A 23,191-nucleotide genomic window follows, 5' to 3' on the forward strand; every position below is an offset into this window, starting at 1 on the left:
CTATAGTTTTCTGATTTTTTTTTAATCTTTTGTATGTTTTTTAATCTTTTGTTTTACTTGGAATTTTGTTAGTCACTATGTTGTTTTTGCTACTTTCTGTTAAATTCCTTTGTTAGTTTAAATTGGCTTTTTGTTTTCTTGTTAAGAATTTCATTAATTTATTTGTGTTTTTGATGAAGGAGAGGATAGACTTCTAATTACAAACCCCAGGTGCTCAAATCTGCCTCATAGCAACATTTGGCAATTATTAAAGAGAACTGCAGTTTCCACTTCATTGCAGTGGCATTTACCTTGGGTATGTGATCCTCTGCTCCTTTTCACTATTTTTTCTTTGTTTAGATTTTGATTTTTGACCCTTTCATTTCATCCACTAGGTTTTGGATTTTAGCTTTTGCATTTCGTATCTTTTACATTTATTAATAATGCATTGTGTTATTATCTTTCTGTTTTTAAGTTTAGCATTTCTTTTTGGTTTCTAGGTGTGAATTTCTTTTGTGTTAATAGATAGATAGATGTTTATTGTAATTGTCACTTTTACAAAGGAACAACGAAATCGAAGGTGCAGTCGACTCAGTGTGAGGCATAAGAATTAAAAGGACAAGATGAGAGAAAATAATAACAAATCGAATAGTAATAAAAGTCCTTTACAAAATATACAAATTGCACTGGTTGACTTAAGGTCTATATTGCACATTGGGAGAATGATATGGAGCAGTTTTATTCTGAGTTCAGGGCCATGATTGCTTTCGGATAAAAGCTGTTTTTAAGGTGGTTTGTCCTGATTTTCATAGCTCTGTATCTCTTGCCCGATGGCAAAAGCTGGAAAAGGCAATGACCGGGATGTGATGAGTCCTGTGAAATGTCTATTGCTTTTTTGCGGCATCGGGAGGTGTAGATTTGTTCCAGAGTCGGGAGGGTACAACCAATTGTTCTTTCCGCTGTCCTGATGACCCTGTGGAGTGCTTTGCTTTCTTAGGAAGTGCAGCTGCTGTACCACACACACAGTCCGTACGTGAGCACACTCTCGATGGAACAGTGATAAAAGGCAAGGAGCAGATTTTTTGGGAGATGGTTCTTTCTGAGAATTCTCAGAAAATACAGTCTCTGCTGTGCCTTCTTCAGCAGCTCCTTGGTGTTGGCGCTCCAGGTCAGGTCATCCTCCAGCTCAATACCCAGAAACCTGAACACCGGGACCCTCTCCACACAGGGCCCTCCAGTGATGACTGGCTGGTTGTCAGTTTTGTTTTTTCTAAAGTCAATAACAAGCTCCTTCGTTTTTGTGGTGTTGAGGAGCAGGTTATTGACTGTGCACCACTCTGACAGCCGCTGCACCTAGTCCCTGTATGCCAGCTCACCCTCCTTGCCCGAGATGAGTCCAACCACCGTCGTGTCATCCGCGAACTTTATGACCTTCAAAATTATTAAAGTTTAATCAGTGAGACCAGGTATTATAAATAAAGTTTTACTTAAACTTTCCTACGCTTTCCTTGTGATATAAAAATGATCTTACTGTCATTTCTGGGGTTTTTATACTCAGGGAATTTAATACTGTAGTTCTTTTCTTGACTGGAGACCATGTTAAAAAGGTTGGAATTTTATTTAATAGCTTTTTGGATGCCATTTTGTTTTTGACAATACTGACTTCCATTATGTGCATTTTTTCATTATAATGCAGGTAATGGTTGCTATAGGTGTGGCCTCTAGGATCACAGCATTGAGGGGTCATTGGTTAAGGGTTAAAAGGATGTCTCGACTGCCATTTTCTGCCTGATATTCGGATAACATACTACTGTTTTGATTCTGTTTACTTTTGAACTCTGATCTCTCTCTAATGAAATTACTTTAATCCTTGACTTGGAGTATTGGTGTAATTGGGTTTTGATCTCTCTGCTTTTTAACTTCTGATCTTGACTTTTAATTTGTTTATCAACTTCATTCTCTTTCTCTTGTTCCTCACTCTACTTTTTTGACTGTTTGGTTCAGTCACTTTGAGCAATCAGATCCCAACAGTTTTTAAGCCATCTTCTATGTCCTCAGGGAAATTGTATGTATGAGTTTAACTTTGAGGCACAACCCTTAGCTTAGCTGGATATATTAACCCATAGCAGTCACTCAATTTGCACAATCATAGAAAAGTACCTGCCCTCTTCACAGTGACCAATACCATGTTGAAAAATACACTGTAGGTCCTATGTTTCTTGAAAAGAATCTCATTTTGTTCTGAAATTTGCTAAATTTGACAATGAAAGCCCTTGCAAAACATTTACATTATGCATTGTTTTCTTCTAATTTGCAGGTTTTCCTTAAACGAATACTTCACCCAAAAATAATATATTTTTAAAAATATTTACTCCATGTACATTGTAGTGGTGGCTGAGAAAAAATATGGAGAGAAAGAAGTTTATGACATAATAGAAGGCAACAGTGCTGGAAATGGGAGGAAAAAAAAATCTCATGTCACATAATCCACAGGTCTGTTACCCAAATGTGTGCTCAATACATGCAAAAAAAGCTTTTTGTTTGTTTGATTTTTTTTTTTTGGATAAGATATTATTAAATAGTTACTTCCTGAATTATCAGCTCACACATAAAACAGGAAACCTAAAGCGTCTTGGGAATGGCTGTTTGAATTGAAGATAGGACTCTTGACCAACAGATGAGGAGGAGAGCTTCTGTATCAATGTCTAATATGCCTAAATGTATCCCACTCTAGAACACCTCTGCCTCCTGAAAACACTGGTCTGTCCCCTAAAATGGGTAAACTGGCTTTTAACTTTCAAAATGCTTTTAATGTCCCAATATATGCCAAGATGTCTCTCAAGGGAAAGGAACCACAAAAAACCCTGGCTTGAAGAGGCCGTTCAAAGCAAAGAGTCTTTATAAACAAGGATTTAAATTTATTAAATGAAGGCACAAGTTCGGCAGAAATTTAAAAAATAAATAAAATAACAAAAGCGCTCATTAGACCCTTGCTGTAATATAACAATAAGCCACCGGAATTGGCACCAATGTTGAATGTAAATTAACATTTAATTAAATTCTTGGATAACAAGAATTCTTTAAAAAATGTAAATCCTTTACGGCAAATGAGGCCCCTTCTTCAGGCAGGTTGTAATCGAAAGCTTGCACATTGTAATTGGGTCAGTTAGCTAATAAAAGGAGTCATTTTGCTTGCCTTCTCATTGCATCCATAACTGCTAACACGGTACAACACCCTACTACTACCTGTATAAATGTAAATCCCTTGATCATTTTCAGAGGTTGTGTATTGTGAAGACAGCATCACCCATCTTCTATTTATAATTAATTCTAATTAATTCTTTTCTATGCATGTAGCACTTTGTATTTCTTAACATTAAGCAGAATTTTCCCAGATATTTGCCCAATGTTTAATTGTATTTGTTGCCACCTTAGTGTATCGTACTGTATGAGACAACTATTATTTTGAAATGCATTGTGGACACAATAATCAATTTGAAATGTTCGGTCTGTGTCTTTGTGTGTTTGGACATCAGTTATCTTGGTAGTTGTGTGTGTGATATGATAAAGTTGGATGCACTTGTATCTTCCATGTCAGTTGTGTTATATTTACTATAATAGTATAATTTTCTTTTGAAACTTATAGTACTCAGGACATGACCCTCAGTATTTGCTATCCATTCAATTTTCATGTCACCTGTGAATTTCTCAAGTATGTTAACTATATCAGAATTTGTGTCACTAATAATAATTAGAAAGAACTAGGGGGCTTTGTGCCCCAAATAAGCACTAAGCTACGCTGCGAAGAGGGGGGCTGAACGCACCCCAAGGAGACGCGGTCGCTCCTCCAAAACCCCTCTTTAAAGGTGATACAGTGGGAATCAAATAACAGTTGTTTTTTAACCACCTCTTTACTCGATCAGCTGCTGGCTTACTGTTGCTCCTGTGCCGCGTGATCTGCATTTCGTGTGGCGCTTCAAACTTTTTAAAGTCGCTGTCTTGTCTCTCTTCTCCCCCAGATATCCTCAAACACTATTCGATGTCTTTTCGCTGTTTCATTATTTCACAGAGTAATATTTTCCGTTTGTTTGCGCTAATGCAATCTTTATTCTACGGCTATGTGCCGTTGTGAAGAGGGGGGGCTGAACGCTCCCCAAGGAGACGCGGTCACTCCTCCGAAACCCCTCTTAAACGGTGATACAATGGGAAACAAATAACATTTGTTTTTTTTACCTCCTCTTTGTTCGATCAGCTGCTGGATTGCCGCTGCTCCCTTGCCGCATGATCTGCACGGGACTTGCTTCCAAAGGTTGTAAGTATGACGTGACTTCCCTGTCTTGCGTGGCGTGAATGTGTCTCTGTCTCTCTGATCTCTCTTCAAAAGATCACATCTTGTTGGAAGTTTTTTTTTTTATAATAGAGAGAACACATTGATGACCTCACCTCATGTGGAGCATTCCCCTCTTAGCGATCAATTTGAGATCCAGCTTAGTAAGCTACATTTAATGTAAATGTTTCAAAATGATCTGTGTGGACCACTTTTAAAGTCTTTTTTGAAAACTCATCAAAATATGTTGTATTTTTTGGTATTTGTCTAATTCTGTCTTCAATAAGGTTACACACAGATTGGTTTATCAGGATTTTCTGTTCAAGAATGCTTGTTGGCTTTTATTAGGTATATGATCTTCATACATCCATCCATCCATTATCCAACCTGCTGTATCCTAACTATATATGGTCTGCTGGAGCCAATCCCAGCCAGCACAGAGTGCAAGGCAGGAAACAAACCCCGGGCAGGGCGCCAGCCTAACCGCAGGGCACACACACACACACATACGCTAGGGACAATTTAGAATCACCAATGCACCTAACCTGCATGTCTTTGGACTGTGGGAGGAAACTCGAGCACCCGGAGGAAACCCACGCAGACACGGGGAGAACATGCAAACTCCACGCAGGGAAGACCCGGGAAGCAAACCCGGGTCTCCTAACTGCGAGGCAGCAGCGCTACCCACTGCACCGCTCCAATCTTCATACAGATATTCTAAATTATTTAGAAATATAGTTTCTACGAGCGATGTTCAAAACATTTCCATCCATCCATTTTCCAACCTGCTGAATTCGAACACAGGGTCACGGGGTCTGTTGGAGCCAATCCCAGTCAAAACTTTCCTCACTTTTATATTTTTGTTGGGAACAGTGAAGGTGGGAGGAATAGTAATTGGGCATTAAAAAGCTGGACTGACGCTGGGAAAATTGCATTGCAAATGAAGGTGACTATGTAGAAAACTGATGCAATTTGTTTTTGAAATCCTTAATAAACAGTTACAAAAAGTGCAGAAACGTTTCGAAAATCCCTTGTATAAATTCATACGGGATGAGAGCAGGTGTTATAAATCTGAAATTAATGGAATCATTTGTGTTGACTTCTTTGACAATGGTAACTTTACAGTCCTCATGTACTTCTCCCATCTGATATAATCGTCACAATAGGCTTAATCCCATCCTGTCTGGGGTTTTATTAGTTTTCAATGAATTACAAGGTCATGATTTGGTTTTCCAAACTAGGCCAAGATGGTGTGGGGCTTCCAAAAGACGCACAATGCAGGCCAGGACCATTACTAGTCTGCCCAGAATATACTCACCTCAAGATAGCGAGTCTCCAACTACTACCTGTGGGCTTTGGCTTTAAAATACAAAGAAAGTCTCAAAGAAAATCAAAAATGTCTCAGGAGAGAGAAATCATAAGGCATTAGCTTGTAGAGACAGGTCCCACAAAAGATTCTTTTCAAATTTGAAAAGTGGAAGAATATAACAAAAATGCTGAAAATAGAAAGAAAATCTGAAGGCAAATCCACAAAACAAGCAAGAAAATCCAGAAAACAAAAATAAAGCAAAGAAAAGCAAAACTCACATAACTCCAAACCACACTCAATGAAACACTACTGGATCTTTCTTTCTGGCCAACTAATAAAGTAAACTTATAACTCTTAATTAACCAAAGCAACAATAAAATAGAGAATAAATACAGTACAAGCCAGGGAAAAACATCCAGACTGTAACATAAAACTCAGGGCCTGACGCTCATCTCACTCTGCTCTGCTAGTCTGTAAACTCTAAACTTGTTCTTACTTTTTTTACTTCTGCCTTACTTCTTCTGTTCATCTCTTTTATAAATACTTTCATGAAGTATTACTTAGTTCCTTTGATAATGGTGACTTCTTTTTAATGATTTTAAAATTGTACTTCATTTTTCTTTTTGCACTGATGCAGTATTGGATAAACTCACTCTTTAAAAGATTCACTATTTAACTGAAAGAGTTTTACTGGATCAGCTGTATTGGAGCCTTCGAAAATTTGGGAGACCTGGATTAGCCTTCTTTGCCCAACACTAAAGAAGTTAAATTCCTTTACCTCTAACAGCATGGCCACACCTTTTCTCCCAGGATGCAATTGATTTCTAGTGCTACGAAGTCTTTTTTGTAGTGTGCGCAGCAGAACTATACACAAATAGTGGACTTACTGGCATTAGCTTACTTGTAAAAATTAATATAAATAACTTCCTATGCACAGTCGCTTGCGTTTTCCTCCCACATTACAGAAGATATGCAGGTTAGGTTAATTTGTGACTCTATATTGTCCCTTTTTTGAGTGGGAGTGTAGGTTTGTGAGTGACCCAATGATATACAGGTGTCCTGTCCAGGTCTGTTTCCAGCCTTGCACCCGGTGCTGTTGGGTTAGGCTCTCACCCCCTGAATTTGATAAAACGGAGAATGTTATGTCATTTATTGCAAGATAAGATTTCCTGACTTGTGTCCAGTACTTTCAGTGCTGCTCAAGATCTCTAAAATGGATTAAACAGGTCTTATGTACTTTTTAAAATATGATCCATTATTTTATTGACGTTTCTGAACATTACCTGCACCCTAAATTCTTTTCATAGCTGCATTATTTCAGAAGCTTTTTCTGTTGTATACTGTACCCGTTTAGTCAGGTACAGAGAAACTACAGTCGTCTTGTTTCATTTTGTACTCTGTTTTCTTCATATTCACCCATCCACATGGTTATTTTTATTTGTAGTGTGTAATAGACAAGAACAACATACCATAATGAGTTTGGATACCACTCAGGTAAACCACTTTAATTAAAAAAAACAAAACAAAAACGTTACAAAGATGGTGTCTGTCATGAAACAAAAAGACAGGAGCTCAGTCTCCGGCAGATGTGCATTCGAACTGAACACGCACTAAGAGTGGCTGTATTCTTTATACAGAGGGGTCCTGGATGGGACAGGGCTTGCCGGGCTCAACATAAAGTGAGGTCAGGCGTCTTCCAGTTGATGTCCCTCAGAACTGCGAATGAAAAGGAATAATATGTTAGCAACAGCAGGGTTGTATTGCTTACATTGTTAGGTCCCTGAAGATGGCCCCTTGGCACGTATGCCTGACAGCTGTAATAAAGGCAATGTTTTTGTGGACCTTCCCCAATGTTTTCTGGATTCAGAAGATTGTCATTTGAGCCTCCCTCCTATCCCAATGTCTACAATTGCCAGAAAAACACCATTCCATTGTCCCCATTACAGCTCTACATTATCCAATGATAAGGTAAATTATTCATTATCCTTTTCTAGAACGTATGGAGTAAACAGCAGATGAACTCACAGAATGTAAGTATATGTAGCAGGGATTACAAATCATGAGTCACTGGAAAGAAGGGGCAACCTCAAAGTCCAGAAGTGACAAGGCAGGAGGTCATCAGGTGACTGGTATCTAACAAGGTGACTCTGTATGGTTAATTGTCCAATTTGTGAATAATTCAAAAATTAAGGTTTTCATTAACGTTCTTCTCATTTTAAAGGCTTAATTAGTGGAATTTGATTAGTGTTGTGGACTTTGCCGTTTTGGCCAGTTTTTTGGGGGGATTAGAATTTTGCCTGTTTCAGACTTTGTTTTCTCTCCTCTTCCAGTCCATCTTTTTTTCAGATTCATTCTGCAAAATTTTCGGTTCTGGCAGTACACTGAGAAACCAATGTGTGCTCTGCTGGAAAGGAGGAGTCGCTCGTGTAGCATAAAATTGGTGGGCCCCTATGTAACACCGAATTTCAAACCAGCCTGACTCTCCTGTGAAGTCAGAAACAATTCAAAGAAATATATTTTTAGAAACAAAATTAAAATGAGACCCATTGTGTGTGGCCAGTTTGTGGCAGTTTTGAGAGAAGTTAACAGTGTAGTGGCTAGTCCATAGCCCTGAAGATGTGCAGGACTGGATACCTGATTGACAGAAATCTTATCACACAAGTGCATGGAGCACCAGATTCCACAAGTGGGAAGGTTTGTGCTGCATTCTACAAGCCTAGGAAGATTCAGGACTTTCAGGGGAGAGAATAAATGGCAGCCCCATGCAAAGGATAGTTGGGGAAAATCGCAAAGAGAGAGCAGGCTGCATTGGGAAGGGTGACTGGACGTTTTGGCCGTGCTACCTAACAATGCCAGAGTAGCTGTGTCAAGTACGTGTGTTACTTTAGGAGGCATTTCCTGTGACCAATAACAATGGGAGAGTGGGCTAAAGAGCATTAAGCTTCAGAAGGTAGAGAGGGAAGATTTGTCATTATTAAACATACACACTGTTGGGCTTAACTGCTTTTCGAGATGTGCCTCAGTCTTTCCATCTTGGTGTTCATTATAAGAAATAGGAAAAAAAAAACACGAGTCTCAAATTTGTCTATCTATTTAGATAGATACTTTATTAATCCCAAGGGGAAATTCACATACTCCAGCTGCAGCATACTGATAAAGACAATATTAAATTAAAGAGTGATAACAACGCAGGTATACAGACAGACAAGATCTTTGTATAATGTTAATGTTTACCCCCCCGGGTGGAATTGAAGAGTCGCATAGTGAGGGGGAGAAACGATCTCCTCAGTCTGTCAGTGGAGCAGGACAGATATTTATATGTTTACATTTTTGCATATCGTTACTGATACTTATTGGCCAAGCAACCTGCTGGCCCCATTTATTAATAAGCTTGTTGGCGGTTGCAATGGGAAAAGGTTGTCAAAGAGGGCAAACAGAAGGCCTTTCTGTCAAACTTACTTTGAGGAGAGATTTCCGTGATATGACCTGCTTCAGAAGCATTTTGCCTCTTGTACTGATGAATATTTTCATAAAATAAATGGTTTTCTTTGGTATAGCTTAACAATTGGTTGCTGCAGCAATTGATTGGTAGCCCTTTGCTATTTTCTGTGGCTTGCTTTCAGGAGGTCTGAAGAGGGGGCCCTTTGGACCTGGATGCCCTCATCTTGTGGGGGTCTCGGCTACAGCAGTGGGAATGCACCAAAATTTTAAATGGAGGATGAGGAGACTGAATCTTAAAGGACAACCGTAGGAAAAACAGGCAGGGGTTAAAAGCAGGGAGTTCTACATTAAACAAATAACACTGCCAAAATGCAAACCAAAAATTTTAATTAGTAAACTTTGTCCTAATTCATCAAACACTTTTGCAGAAACACTATACAACATTCCATGAAATTGTGGATTCTTCTCTAAACTATCTTAGATGAAGTAGTCGAGCAGCTCTGTCCTTTAAACTGTCGTGTCAATAATGTCACACCACATGGCTTCCGAGACCAAGTCACCAGCAACAGACTCTTGCATCATGGCAGTGAAATAAAATGGTGATGACTATTATAATAATAATTAAATTACAAAATAACATCATGGGACACTAAAAAAACAAACATTTCAAGGCTAAATAAATCATGCCAAAAATAATTCCATGTTTTCAATGAAGGAAAAATTTTTAGAGATTAGAAAAGTGCAACAATACGAGCAGGGGTATAGACAGGAATTACTTTAATGGGAAAGAGAAAACACATGAATCATAATTCTGTCTTTTATCAATCTGTTGCAACGGTCATAAAATATTTCAGATTTGAATCTCCCAAGCTACGCTTTTTATTGTAGGTGCCAAGAGATCCCAGATATACCAGAATACATGCCTCGCAGGATATAGGATTCCCCTTTATCACTTCCACTTCCCTACAGGTTTTGTTTTCTACCTAAAGTTGCTCAGTATTCTGCTGTCCTTTTGTGCAAGAACATTATTTAATTCCTCCATTGTCAACCCAGTTTATTCCAGTTCAGAACCACTGTGGGGAAAGGAACAGAACATCAGACTCTTAAGCCAGAAAACAAGTGGTGGTTCAAAGCCAGGAGAATTACAAGCAGCTGGTGTTCTTCCGGTGGGCTGGAACCTGTCCTAGCAGTTTCGTTTGTATGGCAAGACCCATACCTGGACAGTGTATCAATCCAGAGATAACACAACTAATAATAGCAGGGGCATGGTGGTGGAGTGGTTAGTGCTGCCACCTCATTCTGTGAATGAGCTGGGATATACCCCATTTATTTCATCAGTCCATCCATCCATCCATCCATTATCCAACCCGCTATATCCAAACTACAGAGTCATGGGGATCTGCTGGAGCCAATCCCACTTATATTTCAACTTTATTTATTCAAGAACTAAATGTGAAAACATCAAAAATGTTTAAAAAATTTCTATAGTACCACTGTCCATTAAAAATAACTAAACACAAATGTTATTGTATTGTAGTAGCATATTGTAAAGGCATGAAATGTGCACAATACAGTAACTATACTTATTTTTAAAGTTTTTCCCTAAATAGGATTTATTTTGTCACAAATATATAATGGCAATTTTATTATTAAACAGTTAAATTGTAAACTCCCCATAGTTGTAGACTTGAGACTCTATCCTAGTACGTTTCGGGCGACATTGTCTGCCACACGAAATGCTCCGTTATGTGGTCATTTCAGTCAGTATATAGCGCCTTTCACAGTGGGCGTTGTGACCGTACCCAAAAAGCAATTAACAATTACAGTCCAAGCAGATATGCAGATGTTCTGAGGATTTTTTTCATAGTGTTGGCCAAGATTTCGATTGTGTTTAAATGTGAGTAAGAGTAGCTACGTGGGGGGCGGCTGATGTGATCGCTTGTTGTATGCGTAGCCAGAGGTCACCAAAATAACCTTCCTTGGACAATTTGACATCCATCATCTGATACTGCAAGGCGTGTCCGAGTCGCCTCCATGTGATGGTGAGGGGGCGGCGGTTTTCTAAAAGAGTTGCAAAGGAGTTGGGCTGCATCACTTGAGACTCCAGCGACCCGCGAGGGGTTTCGCACACAGACACTGTTGCCGGATTACGCTCGGTTTCGGTCGGCTTTTGTTGCGTCTCTCACCTCTAAGCGCCGCTGCTCAAATTGTCGAACGAGAAAACGCAAATAAGGACAGGTTCGGAGTTTTTCCGTCATGGGTGCCTCTACCTCTGCAGAGCGGACGGAGAAGAGTGAGGAGCAGGATGCTGCGACTGGTGAAGGGCAAAGCGAAGCGGGCGCTGGCATCCCGGAGGCGGGGGAGGGAGATGCAGATGCCAAGGTAAGGCAGGGAGAATTTGCGGGACTGCAAATCGGTGGTTAGTCCGTAAAATCGTCCACTCCCACCCCGTGCTTCTTACTGTCAGGGCGTTCAAAGTATGCATTACCAGCATTGTCCGAAGTACTGGTGTGATTTTACTGTGCCTGTCATCTCGCGCAGGAGTTGCGCAGATACAACTCGGCAGTACCACCCTGCGTTTTTTTCCTCCAGTTCTTCTGCATCATCCTCGTCCTGCAGTGCTAAATCGAGTCCAACTCTGCAGTTGCAGGTCCGCAGTAATAAAAATGCTGAACAAGTAGTCGTCACCGCATCGCTTGGCTTGCAGACTGCGAATTACTCACAAGAGGCGCCTGCAACTTTGTGTGGGGCACCAAGATTGTGCTCTTAATAACATTAACAATTCTACAGGGTCAATCAGACAAACCGACGGATAGATAAATAGATAGAACACGGTAGTAGCTGACCTAGCCATTCTCGGCGTGTCCCTTCTGAGCGTTTCATTTCGCAGGGCTCTGTTGTATTCAAGTTATGCGGAGGGAGCATCTGTCACGCGCATTAAGGTCAATTTAGGACTTGGAGGGGCAGTTTACGTTTTCTGACAGTCGTCATCCAGTCTGCATGGGAACGATGAAACTAACCTGAAAAGACATACAACTTACAAGGAAGCAGTTGCGGCTTGATATCTGTTGGCCACCAAATTAGGGGATTGCCAACACCTTGAAAGTGCATGCAAAAGGCTGAATAATGTCTTCAGTTAGTGCTAGGCAGTGTATACGAGCAGGTGGAAACGGATTTCTGTAAATGTGTTGCTGTGATCATGGCGTCTGAAAAGGCTCTTTTGTTCCTTTCTTTATCCAACTTTTGATGCATCGCTGCTATTAAATGATTTTAATCTACAGTATACCAGAATTCATTATGTGCGTAAATTCTGTTCACGTGTACTACTGCTGATAATGATGGATGGATGGACGTCTGCCACGAGTTTACCTTGAAGTACTTCTGGTCATTTGCATCAAACCGTTACAGATATTTATTTAAAAGTTTTCTAATTTTATTCAGTGGATTTGTAGAACACCTATTGGAACTCGCTATTAACAAAAATCTGTCAGTATCACTCCTAAATAGAGTACGTCCCGCAGTACGTTTCACGTCTTTGCTGTTTGTACCATTACATTGTTAAATCTGATATTGTATTGTAATCTTTCTAGCCCAATAAAACGCCTTGTGATTGTACACGTTCTTATTAATAAGTCAATATGCATAAAATAAATATTTCCTGGCTGATTATTTAATTGTTGGAACAAAATATATAAATACCTTAACAAATGGGTTGCTCTTTCGAAGTTTTAGTAGTGATTCCGTGCGATTTCCAGGCTCCTCCATTAGGATTCTACTGCGCAGACAGGTGCTTCTGGGTGGCGCGATTATTAAGGGCCGGGGTGTGCCAGTCGGGCTGTATTACTAAATTGAATTATTAGCTCTGGAGTCGTCTTAAACGTGTATTTTTACTTATTGTTGATTGGACCTTTTTAATTTTCATGTGCAGTGGGAAAAAATCGAGTTTTTGTTTAGAAAGAGGAGGCATACCCATCGGTGCAATCCTTTGTACATAATTCTAGAAAACGGGAAGAAAACGACAGCATGAAGTCTCCAAATAAGAAATTCCAGGCGATTAGGGCCATTTAAATATCTTTTTTATCTCTTGATCATAATGAAAAGATCGACATATCCATCTGTTTCACGTTAGGCAGTACTGGAAAGAGTAGAGCTGGTCCTTTAGATAGTTCAATGTAGTTTTATTTATCTATTTATTTGAATCGGTCTAAACATTTAGAAGTAATGTAATAAACCAGCATCCATTGCTTTACTGAACTCCTTTGAATTACTTTTAGGGCGGGTTGTGGATAATCCTGACTAAAATGGATTCAAATCTAACACCTTTACTAGAAGGAGCGCTTCTTCTTCACTTTGTACGTTCTTAATATATTATAGATTACATTTAAATTGAGAATTTTGGTGAGTAATTGAATTATATGAACATAAAGGTCTCCCTCTAAAATAAACATTAAATCACGTCTCTGTAGGTTTATTTGAAATCATCCCCCAGAGTCCAATCAATGCCAAAACAAAGTATTAAACAATGCGACGTTCTGCAAAACAGCCCTAGTGACATCAGTGCATTGCTCGCATTGAAATAAACCAAGGCTATTAATCCATCCATCCATCCATTTTCCAACCCGCTGAATCCGAACACAGGGTCACGGGGGACCAAGGCTATTAATTCTTCTTTTAAATCATTCCAAACATTATTTACATTTGTTGTTTAATTTTGTCCATTATTGGCTTCATCTCTCTTTGAGGATGTTTGCATGTTCAAATGTTTACTTCCATTATTTCAAATTTAACTTCCCAAATAGGCAGCTTTCCAATTCAGGGTGGAAGTAAGGGGCGGGACTAATGAATGTACCCGGATCAACCCTCCACCTGGCGGGCAAAGTGACGTCATTGCCACAGGCAGGACGTTGTCCACTTTGACAGTTCTAAAAACGGCACAGTCCGCCAATCAAGCTAGCATGCAGGTCTTTAGGACTGTTGGGGCAAAAACTGGTAGATGGCAAGGGTCAAGTATGCAAACTCAACACAGAAACCAACTGGACACCAGACCAATGTTACCCAGTTATCTTATTGGCAACGGTCAGTGTTAAGTATTACTGGATACTCTGAACATGAATTTGTGCAGAAACTCCCTCTCTGTTCACTATAAACAATACTTTGCTAAAACGTTTTTCATCTCTGCTTTGCTTAATATAAGTTTTTGGCGGCAACAAAACATGTTGATTGTTCACTGTAGCTGAGTCACTCAAAGAATTAATTCTCTCTTCAGAAATTTCTTATTTGTTTTTATTTTGTCTTGATTTATGAGCTATATAGGCACGTGTCAGATTCCAACTTATTTTTTTAGGTGAAATTAAAGATTGCCAGTGCAGAAGTAGTTGCACCATTAATTCTGGAATGGAACCTACAGTATTTGGTACTTGTGAACTGGCCTAGTATTATATTGTGTAATTATGCAAGAAATGGGATTTTACATTTATGTTTACATTTATTTGCTTAGGCGAAGCTTTTATCCAAAGCAATTTACAAAAAAGTTAAACATAATTGAGTAAACATCTGTCTGGGGGACTGTTTGGGAACATTGTGTTACAGGACAAGGTTACAAAACTGATAACCACAAGAGATCCAAACAAAATACAAGCTAGTTACAGTTTCTAGGTTAAAAAACCAAACAGCTAACAGACAGAAATTCGCCAAACAAGAAAGCCTTCACATGGTTCTTAAACTCATTTTGCAAAAATATTATTTCCACTTTAATCAGGGATGTGATATGCTTAAGTAAAAAAATATTATAATCATCCATCCAACCATCCATTATCCAACCCACTATATCCTAACTACAGGGTCATGGGGGTCTGCTGGAGCCAAATATTATAATTAGTGAATCAGAAACATAAAACTGCATTTTTTAAAAAGTTTTTAAGCAAAATGTTTAAAGTTATGTTATTTCATAATATAAAAAGTCAGAATCAAGCAATTTGGTATATGTCCAGGAAAAACAGAAACAAGGAAAGAATGTGAGAACTTTACAAAAGCATCAACTAGGTTGGGCTTCAAAACTAGGACAATGGGTCTTTGAAGTCATCTGTGATTTTTTTGGAAAACAAGTGATGGCAGATATACAGGAATTTAATAATCATGTGCTTCTTTGTCTGAAACGTAGTTATGCTCATTCAGTATGGTTAGTAAAACCCTTTACCTGTTCAATAATTCTGTGATGGCCAATGCGATTTTTCTACACTGTGGTGTGCTAGACTGGTAAAATCACATTAAGTGAGGCCCACCAAATTATCAAGCTAACTAAAAAAAACAGGCTCAGTTATGGGACAAATTCTCAACCATCTGGAGGTAGTAGAGAGGATGAAAACAAAACCGAATGCCATTATGAACAATGCCACACATCTTCTTCCTGACACACTCACACAGAGTACTTTCAGACAACAGATTACTCAGCAGAAGTGTCTCCATTTCATACCAATGGCAAAATGCCTGCATAGTGGCTTACTGTGACTTTGATTGCTCTTTTTATCTTTAGTCAGGTCATATGTTTTCTTTCTTTTTAGTAATTTTTTTGTGTGTTTGTTTGGTATATTTATGTATTTTTTATTTATTTACCCTGTGGAACAAATCTATCTATCCTATCTATCTATCTATCTATCTATCTATCTATCTATCTATCTATCTATCTATCTATCTATCTATCTATCTATCTATCTATCTATCTATCTATCTATCTATCTATCTATCCATCCATCCATCCCGTGGTAGGCAAACATTTCAGTAACACTACTGGGTTCTTGGCCCTTCACACTAAACGCATATTCAATTTAGTGTAGCATTGAGCTTTTAGAATATTTAAATATTGTTTGGAGAGTTCAGTAGCACATTTCTTCACTTGTGATTCTCTGTACTTGTTCAGCTTTTTGAGCCTTCCTGCTCCTGCCATCTTCAGTGGCATCCTCAAAGCAATTTCATTCCTCAATCCATCCATTCACTTTCTGAATTCACCATTTTACATTACAGGGAAAAAAACTAGAAGTGCTGCCAGTCATGTATTAGGGGTCAACTGATTGAAAATTGCCAATCGTTATAACATACATGGGATGCAAGGGAAATCTTCAAAGACACAGGAAACTACAGGGCTGGGAATCAAGCCCTGGCCCCTGGATTATTGAGGCAGAATTGCTAAGTACTGTATCACCATTCATCCATTATGCAACCCGCTATATCCTAACTACAGGGTCACGGGGGTCTGCTGGAGCCAATCCCAGCCAACACAGGGCACAAGGCAGGAAACAAACCCCGGGCAGGGTGCCAACCCACCGCAGGGCACACACACACCAGGCACACACTAGAGACAATTTAGAATCGCCAATGCACCTAACCTGCATGTCTTTGGACTGTGGGAGGAAACCAGAGCACCTGGAGGAAACCCACGCAGACACGGGGAGAACAAGCGAACCCGGGTCTCCTAACTGTGAGGCAGCAGTGCTACCCACTGCGCCACCGTGCCGCCCTACTGTATCACCATTCTGCGCATTTGCAGTGCGCTTGGTGCATAAAATGCTCATTACCAGACATGGAGGCAACTTGTGAAATGGTGAGAGTATCGGAAACATTGAACTTCTAAAGATCATAAGGTGGTTTCCATCAAGCAGCTGAAGACTCAGGGTGAGCTACCATCTAATTTTCAATGAGCTGCACTGTGCATTTGGTCACTGTGAGATGGCACACGAATTGACTTAAACTTTATGTCCTCTGATAGTAACATGGTCCTCTGTTTATAGCTGTGATCGAGTAGTCTGTTGTGTAATAGATGCCTCCTGAACTAAAGAAACATTTTCTTTAATTGTATAAATATATAATATTTTTGTGTATTTGGATCACAAATGGCTCAGAACCAATCAGTGATTCTGAAGTCCGAACTGAACCACTGTTTTCGTGGTTTAAGATTCAGTACGCTGGCCACTGCTCATGGTTTAAAGTTCAGTACACTGGCCACTGTGTTACACTGCCCATTTTTATTTATTTTTGTAAAATCCAGACTCCCCACCTCTCCCAATGTATCAAAAGGCTATCTTCACTTTTACCGTTTACATACTGCTTTCATGCATCATTGGCGGCAGAGCCTTTAACACTTAATCTTATTTTCACCCATCATTTTGCAGAGTATTTGGAGTAAATTGTCTCATTTCTCCTTCCTCTTGGCATCACGTTGCTGTGTTGGTGTTCCTGATAAGAAAATTCAGCCAATGGAGAAAGTACAATTAAGCTAACTCAAGATTGGATTAAGTTCTCATGTGTTTTAGTTTAATTCAAGTAGGCCAGGCATCTGAAGGGCATCCTCTGTTCTGCTTTATATCTTATTGCATTTGAGGCCTTGGTATGCACTCATGACAGCTGACCTCCAGTCTACCGCGCTGGGAGAAAAATACAGCAAGTTGACTCAGGCTTGTTACTTAGTAGCTTAAAATTGTTCAGTTGTAAAATATTTGTCTCTACGTATCCTGCACTATGCTGGCACCCTTTTAGAACACAGTATACATTACTATAAGGCTTGTCTACAGAGCCCCCAAATGGTTTAGTAAATGACTGGGCTGTCAGATAATACACTTTTATATGCTTTCATCCACTATTTTTAATGAATTATTGCTCCATTCATCAATCTGTTCAGTAGGTGCTCTCCCAAAAAGTTACTTTTATGCTAAATAGTTCCTACTTTTTGCTGCCCTATCCTGTAATTGGATTAGTCCGAAATCAGAAAATTATATTCAGATACAGGAGCAGAAGTCCACCCCAGTAACATAAGGTAGATGGCAGGAACCGATCTTGGACAGAAGGCTTGTTCATCGCATTACCTTCTCTCTATCAGGTCAATTTAAACTGTACAATTAAACCCAGCCTGTACATCTGTGAGACGTGGGTCACTTAATCTGCCTGTTCTCCAGCTGTAAAACACATATTGTTAGTAACATCAGCCAAATGTAAAGCAATAAAAATTTGGGAGGAATCCGAAGCGTCACAAAGTCCAATGTGTAAGCTCCACAGAGACATTAAATGGACTGGCTGTTTACACTTAAATGTTAATGGAAGGGAAGAGTCCACAAGCACTTTTCCATCTGAACGTTTGCCCATCTCCTTGCCTTTAATCTATAACAGTAATGCTTAGTCATTGTTACTTTTTTTTTTTTTTTATTATTTTCCTGACAATAACACTTAACGAAGTCTGGTTTCACCGGCAACAAGAAATTGAAAAGTATATCAAATGATTGGCTTAATAATTTCAATTGAATATTTCAAGAGAATTGCATAAAAAAGTACAGTCACATTGGCACAAGTATGTAGAATGACTGGGAAATTATGTAGATAAATTATCTTCATTCAATCATTTTGAGTAGTTTCCTATTTTGAGGATGTTTATGACTGGATTTGTACAGTTGCTGTTTTCTTTTCCCAGGCTCTCTGTTTGGTTATGTGATGTCAGGAATATGTTTTTTACGCATATCAAATCGTTTTTTGTTTTTTTTTAAATACTGTATATATGATGTATGTATGTATGTATATTATACACAGTGTGTGTGTGTGTGTGAACTCTTTACCTCATCATATAAAGGAGTCATCTACAATTGAACTGTTGAAAACAAGATTAAAAACTCATTTCTATTGACTTGCATTCTGTGACCTTCAGTAATACTGATGGTTTCCTCTTTGTGATTATATAACATTAATTCTATTTATTATGTATCTTATTTTATGTTCATATATTTTATTTCCTGCGGTGGGTTGGCACCCTACCCAGGATTGGTTCCCTGCCTTGTGCCCTGTGTTGGCTGGGATTGGCTCCAGCAGACCCCCGTGACCCTGTGTTCGGATTCAGCGGGTTGGAAAATGGATGGATGGATATTTTATTTCTATTAATGTTTTTATCTTAATTGTTTTGTTTTTCTTTTTTTCTATTATTGTAAAGCACTTTGGCCACAGCATTACTATGTTGTTTTAAATGTGCTATATAAATAAATTGACATTGACATTGTGTATTTGCCATAAGCACACATGATAAAATAAGTAGAGCACCAGCCAGTCCAATAAGACATTTCTTGAGCATTAAAGACCAGCTTGATCTGCTTATCAAAATGTTTATTGCACGCTAAAACTGTTAGTTGTCCAGTCTGAGTCTGTACTGGTGTCCCAACCTGCTGTGAAGAAATTAAAAGTGCATTCACACTGCCGTCCACTGTAATTATAGAAGCTCTGCACTTTGAACCTTTCAGAGTCTAGCTGTGGTTTTTGATACCATGATGTGAGGTGAGGGATCTTGAGTTGAATAGTTTGGTGCCAAGTAAGGATTGGTTTAACTATTGGGTGGCTGGCTCTTTAAATGAGTTTTGATGAGCGGTACAAAGGCATCCTTCTTTGATGACCTTATGAAAACCTTCCCTTAACCAGCAGTTGTTACTGAAAATAAGTTCTGTATTGGGTTGAAATGCCACTCAGACTGAGTCAAAGGTTAACAGTTCAGTTTAGAAACGGACTCAAACGGCACAGAGGTATTGTAGCCAGAGGTTCAAAGTGGACTGAGACGTGCCACTTGAAGAGTGTGTTTACAGAGTTGGGTGAATAAGTATACAAGCCGCTTCAGCATTCAGACAGGAGAAAGGTCTTGTGTGGCAGCAGGATTTTCTTTTCCCTTATTGTACTTAAAAATGTGTTTACTCCTTTTGTCACCTTGCCTGTTGGTTTTTGGTTTAATAACATTCTGTTTCTAATATATCAGTTCAGTCTTATTTATACTTATATAGTGCTATTGTCAGGAAATAGACCCAGAGTGCATACCAGATTTACACTTAACACACAGCAGTAGGAAATAAAGAAAGTGTTACACTATTTGCATACATATGTCTAATTAAATATTAAGTAACAGACTCATACAAAGATATGAAAGCTTTGTATTATTAACTCTCGACAGAGGAATTTTAGGAAACTTTAGTCTGTGAAATTTAAATATCAGGTAGATTTAAAGAAATTATGCTTATGTCCAATTACTGTTGTTCCTAGCTGAAAGAAAACTCTGAGAGGTCCTCCGTCCACTGCAATCTTTATTCAGACCCTTGAACTTTGAATTTTTTTTATTATATTAGAAAAGGTGTTTATATCAAATTCCATATCATATCATAAAACATGGAAGAGTTAGACTATTTTTGTGGCCTCTTTATCAAGGATTCATCCATACTCTGCTGAACTGCTTCCTCCAGTGACCCACCAACATCTGTCATGCAATCTTAAACTCATACTGCACACGGGTAATGCAGAACCAATCAGTAAAACCAACCTGCATGTCTTTGACAATGTGGGAGGAAGAAAACATACAGACACAGGGAGAACATGCAAACTCCACAACTCAAGATTTTGCAGCTGTGGTGCAACAGAATTATCAAAATGAGATACTGCAGGCATGGGGCAGATCACCTCTGTGTTGGTGAGTTGTAACTAGACTGAATTTTGTTTTTTGCTCTTAATGTTTTCCGAATTGACTGTCAAGTTGTCACATTGGTAAGTGCTGTCACCACACTGAGCATCCAGCATCTTGGGATTGAATTGCATACTTGCTTGTCCTCCCTGTGTCTGCATGGGATTTCTACAGGTATTTCTGTTTATCTCCCATATCCTCAAAGACGTACTGGTGACTCTACATTGACCGGAGTGTGAATGTGTGTGTGAATGAGCCCTGCAGTGGACTGGTGCCCTGACCAAAGATGGCGTAACTTTGTGCCCAGTCATACTGACAAAACTCTGGTTGGCCAAAAACCTAAGTTGGATTAAATTTTTTTTTCAGAATGTTACATTGGTTCTTCTTTAGCTAGTAATAAAAGTGTCTGTAAAAATTTAAATATACTAAATAGTGGGTGTACAGTATGTATATACAGAATTATGCATAGATATGATGTATAGTATTTTTTGTGTGTTTCCTAGGTTAAAATCACATATAGAATAATGCTGGATTTGGTTATCACAGAAGGGGCGGCACAGTGGCGCAGTGGTAGCGCTGCTGCCTCGCAGTTAGGAGACCCGGGTTCGCTTTCTGGGTCCTCCCTATGTGGAGTTTCCTCCAGGTACTCCAGTTTCCTCCTACAGTCCAAAGACATGCAGGTTAGGTGCATTGGCGATTCTAAATTGTCCCTAGTGTGTCCTTGGCGTGTGGGTGTGTGTGCCCTGCGATGGGCTGGCGTCCTGCCCAGGGTTTGTTTCCGGCCTTGCGCCCTGTGTTGGCTGGGATTTACTCCAGCAGACCCCTGTGACCCTGTAGTTGGTATATAGCAGGTTGGATAATGGATGGATGGGTTATAACAGAAGCTGTGCTCAAGGCTGATTTTAAATAAACATTTAGCTTTTTTCCATTCTAAAATTGATTTTCTTTATTTAGCAAAACTTTCCTTAATGGCTGCTTATTTAGAGACGCATCCACCTTGAGCTGAAGTGGTTTAATATTACCACATTTAGATGTTAGTTTAAGAGTATATCAGTTTGATGAAACCACTACCTCACTGCTTCACATATCCATTTTCAAATCAGATTCATCTAATTTCAGAGTCATGGCAGCAGGTAGCATTGGGTACAATGCTGGAACTTGTCTGGTTGTAGTGCCAGCCCATTACAGTGCATCACAGTCATTTATCTTGGGCCAGTTTAGAGTCAAACGACCACATTACTTAGTGTAAACTCTATGCAGACATGGCGAGAACATACAAACTCTACGCGATTACCAGGACAGTTTCAAACCTCATTTGATATTAGAAATAGGTGTGTCAGGATTAGCGTCAAGAAGAGTATTGCTTTTAATGAACACCACTGGTCCAAGTCACTTTATATACAATAATGGGAACATTGTGTAAACTCAAATCTGCTTAATCCAAGTCAAGGTTGTGTTTTAGAGCCTCTCTTAGCAGCCCAAAGTGTAAGGCAGGAACTTACCCTGGGACATGGCACCAGTCCATCACAGCACCCACTTGTGTACACACACACACACACAGTAGGCATTAGAATATATGTATATAGTCTTTGGGGTTTATTAGGAATACCGACTGATATGTGAGGAGAACATGCAGACTCCTCAGAGACAGCAAGTAGAGCAGCATTCCAAGCAAGGATATATTATTAACATAATTCAACCCTTTATAAATTCCGTTGTCTGCTGTCACTCTTTTCAAAGTAATCAGAGTGGTCATTGATTTTTTTCTTAACTGAGGCATAGCTTTTGGGTATCATTTTTATTTTTGTATTTTATTTTATTTTTTTTTCTAATTGTTTATTTCTAGTGTATAAATACTATTTCCTTGGTGAAGGTTAATTTGAAATTTACTATTGGACAGAACATCCAGTATTTTACAGAGAATATGTAGAACGTTATTTGTCCCCAGGGTGAAATGTTGCTTTTTACAGAAGTTCTTTAAATAAATAAACAGATAGATAAATTAAATATACACACACACACACACTATATGGTCTGAACACACATCAGAATGACTAACAAGGAAGAAATTTTAAAAAGAAAGAAACCTCTGAATTGGCAATCACTAAGCTAAATGCAGTGTTGCAGTATTTTCAGATTTTCAGCGTAACCTCAGTAGTTATCTCTATCTATATAAAATCCAACGTCTGTCTGTTTGTATGTCTGTATGTCTGTCTGCTTTTGACGAGAGAACTGCTTAACGGATTTAGATCAGGTTTTTTTTTATAATTTGCTTGAACTTTCCTGTTGATTTTGTGACTTCTTTCATCGCGCTAAGAATCATAATTTATATATATTCACACTAATCTGCAACATAGGCTGCGGGCTGAGGGGAGTAGGAAGTGTTACAGCGGGAATAGGGAGTCCGGCAGGGCCCCCCTCACTGTCCAAAGTCATGGAGATGGCTATTCTGTTATATATTTATTAATGTAATATATTTTTATTATACATTTTTTGTCATTCTTCATTATCTTAGGTGATCATGTGAGAACAAATACATTACTGTGGAGTTTCACAGGTATTAATGAACCTGGACTTCCACAGCTATGCAAATGAAACACAATTATATGAGGGACATTCAAAAAGTTACTGCACTTTTATTTATTAAGAATTTCAAACACAAATTACTTCA

The 23,191-nt window shown here is 38.9% G+C and overlaps 1 protein-coding gene across 1 annotated transcript in view; it reads left to right on the forward strand.

The window, feature by feature from the left end:
* The first annotated feature begins 11,118 nt into the window (after positions 1–11,118).
* Positions 11,119–23,191, forward strand: part of akap12b (A kinase (PRKA) anchor protein 12b) — a 153,341-nt gene continuing 141,268 nt past the window's right edge. Inside the window, exon 1 of the mRNA XM_028797692.2 lies at positions 11,119–11,438. Coding sequence (XP_028653525.1) covers positions 11,313–11,438 — 126 coding nt within the window. The 5' untranslated portion in view covers positions 11,119–11,312. The remainder of the gene's footprint in view (positions 11,439–23,191) is intronic.

The sequence above is a fragment of the Erpetoichthys calabaricus genome, chromosome 3 (genome assembly GCF_900747795.2).
Source record: "Erpetoichthys calabaricus chromosome 3, fErpCal1.3, whole genome shotgun sequence".
In the NCBI taxonomy this organism is placed as follows: Eukaryota; Metazoa; Chordata; class Cladistia; order Polypteriformes; family Polypteridae; genus Erpetoichthys; species Erpetoichthys calabaricus.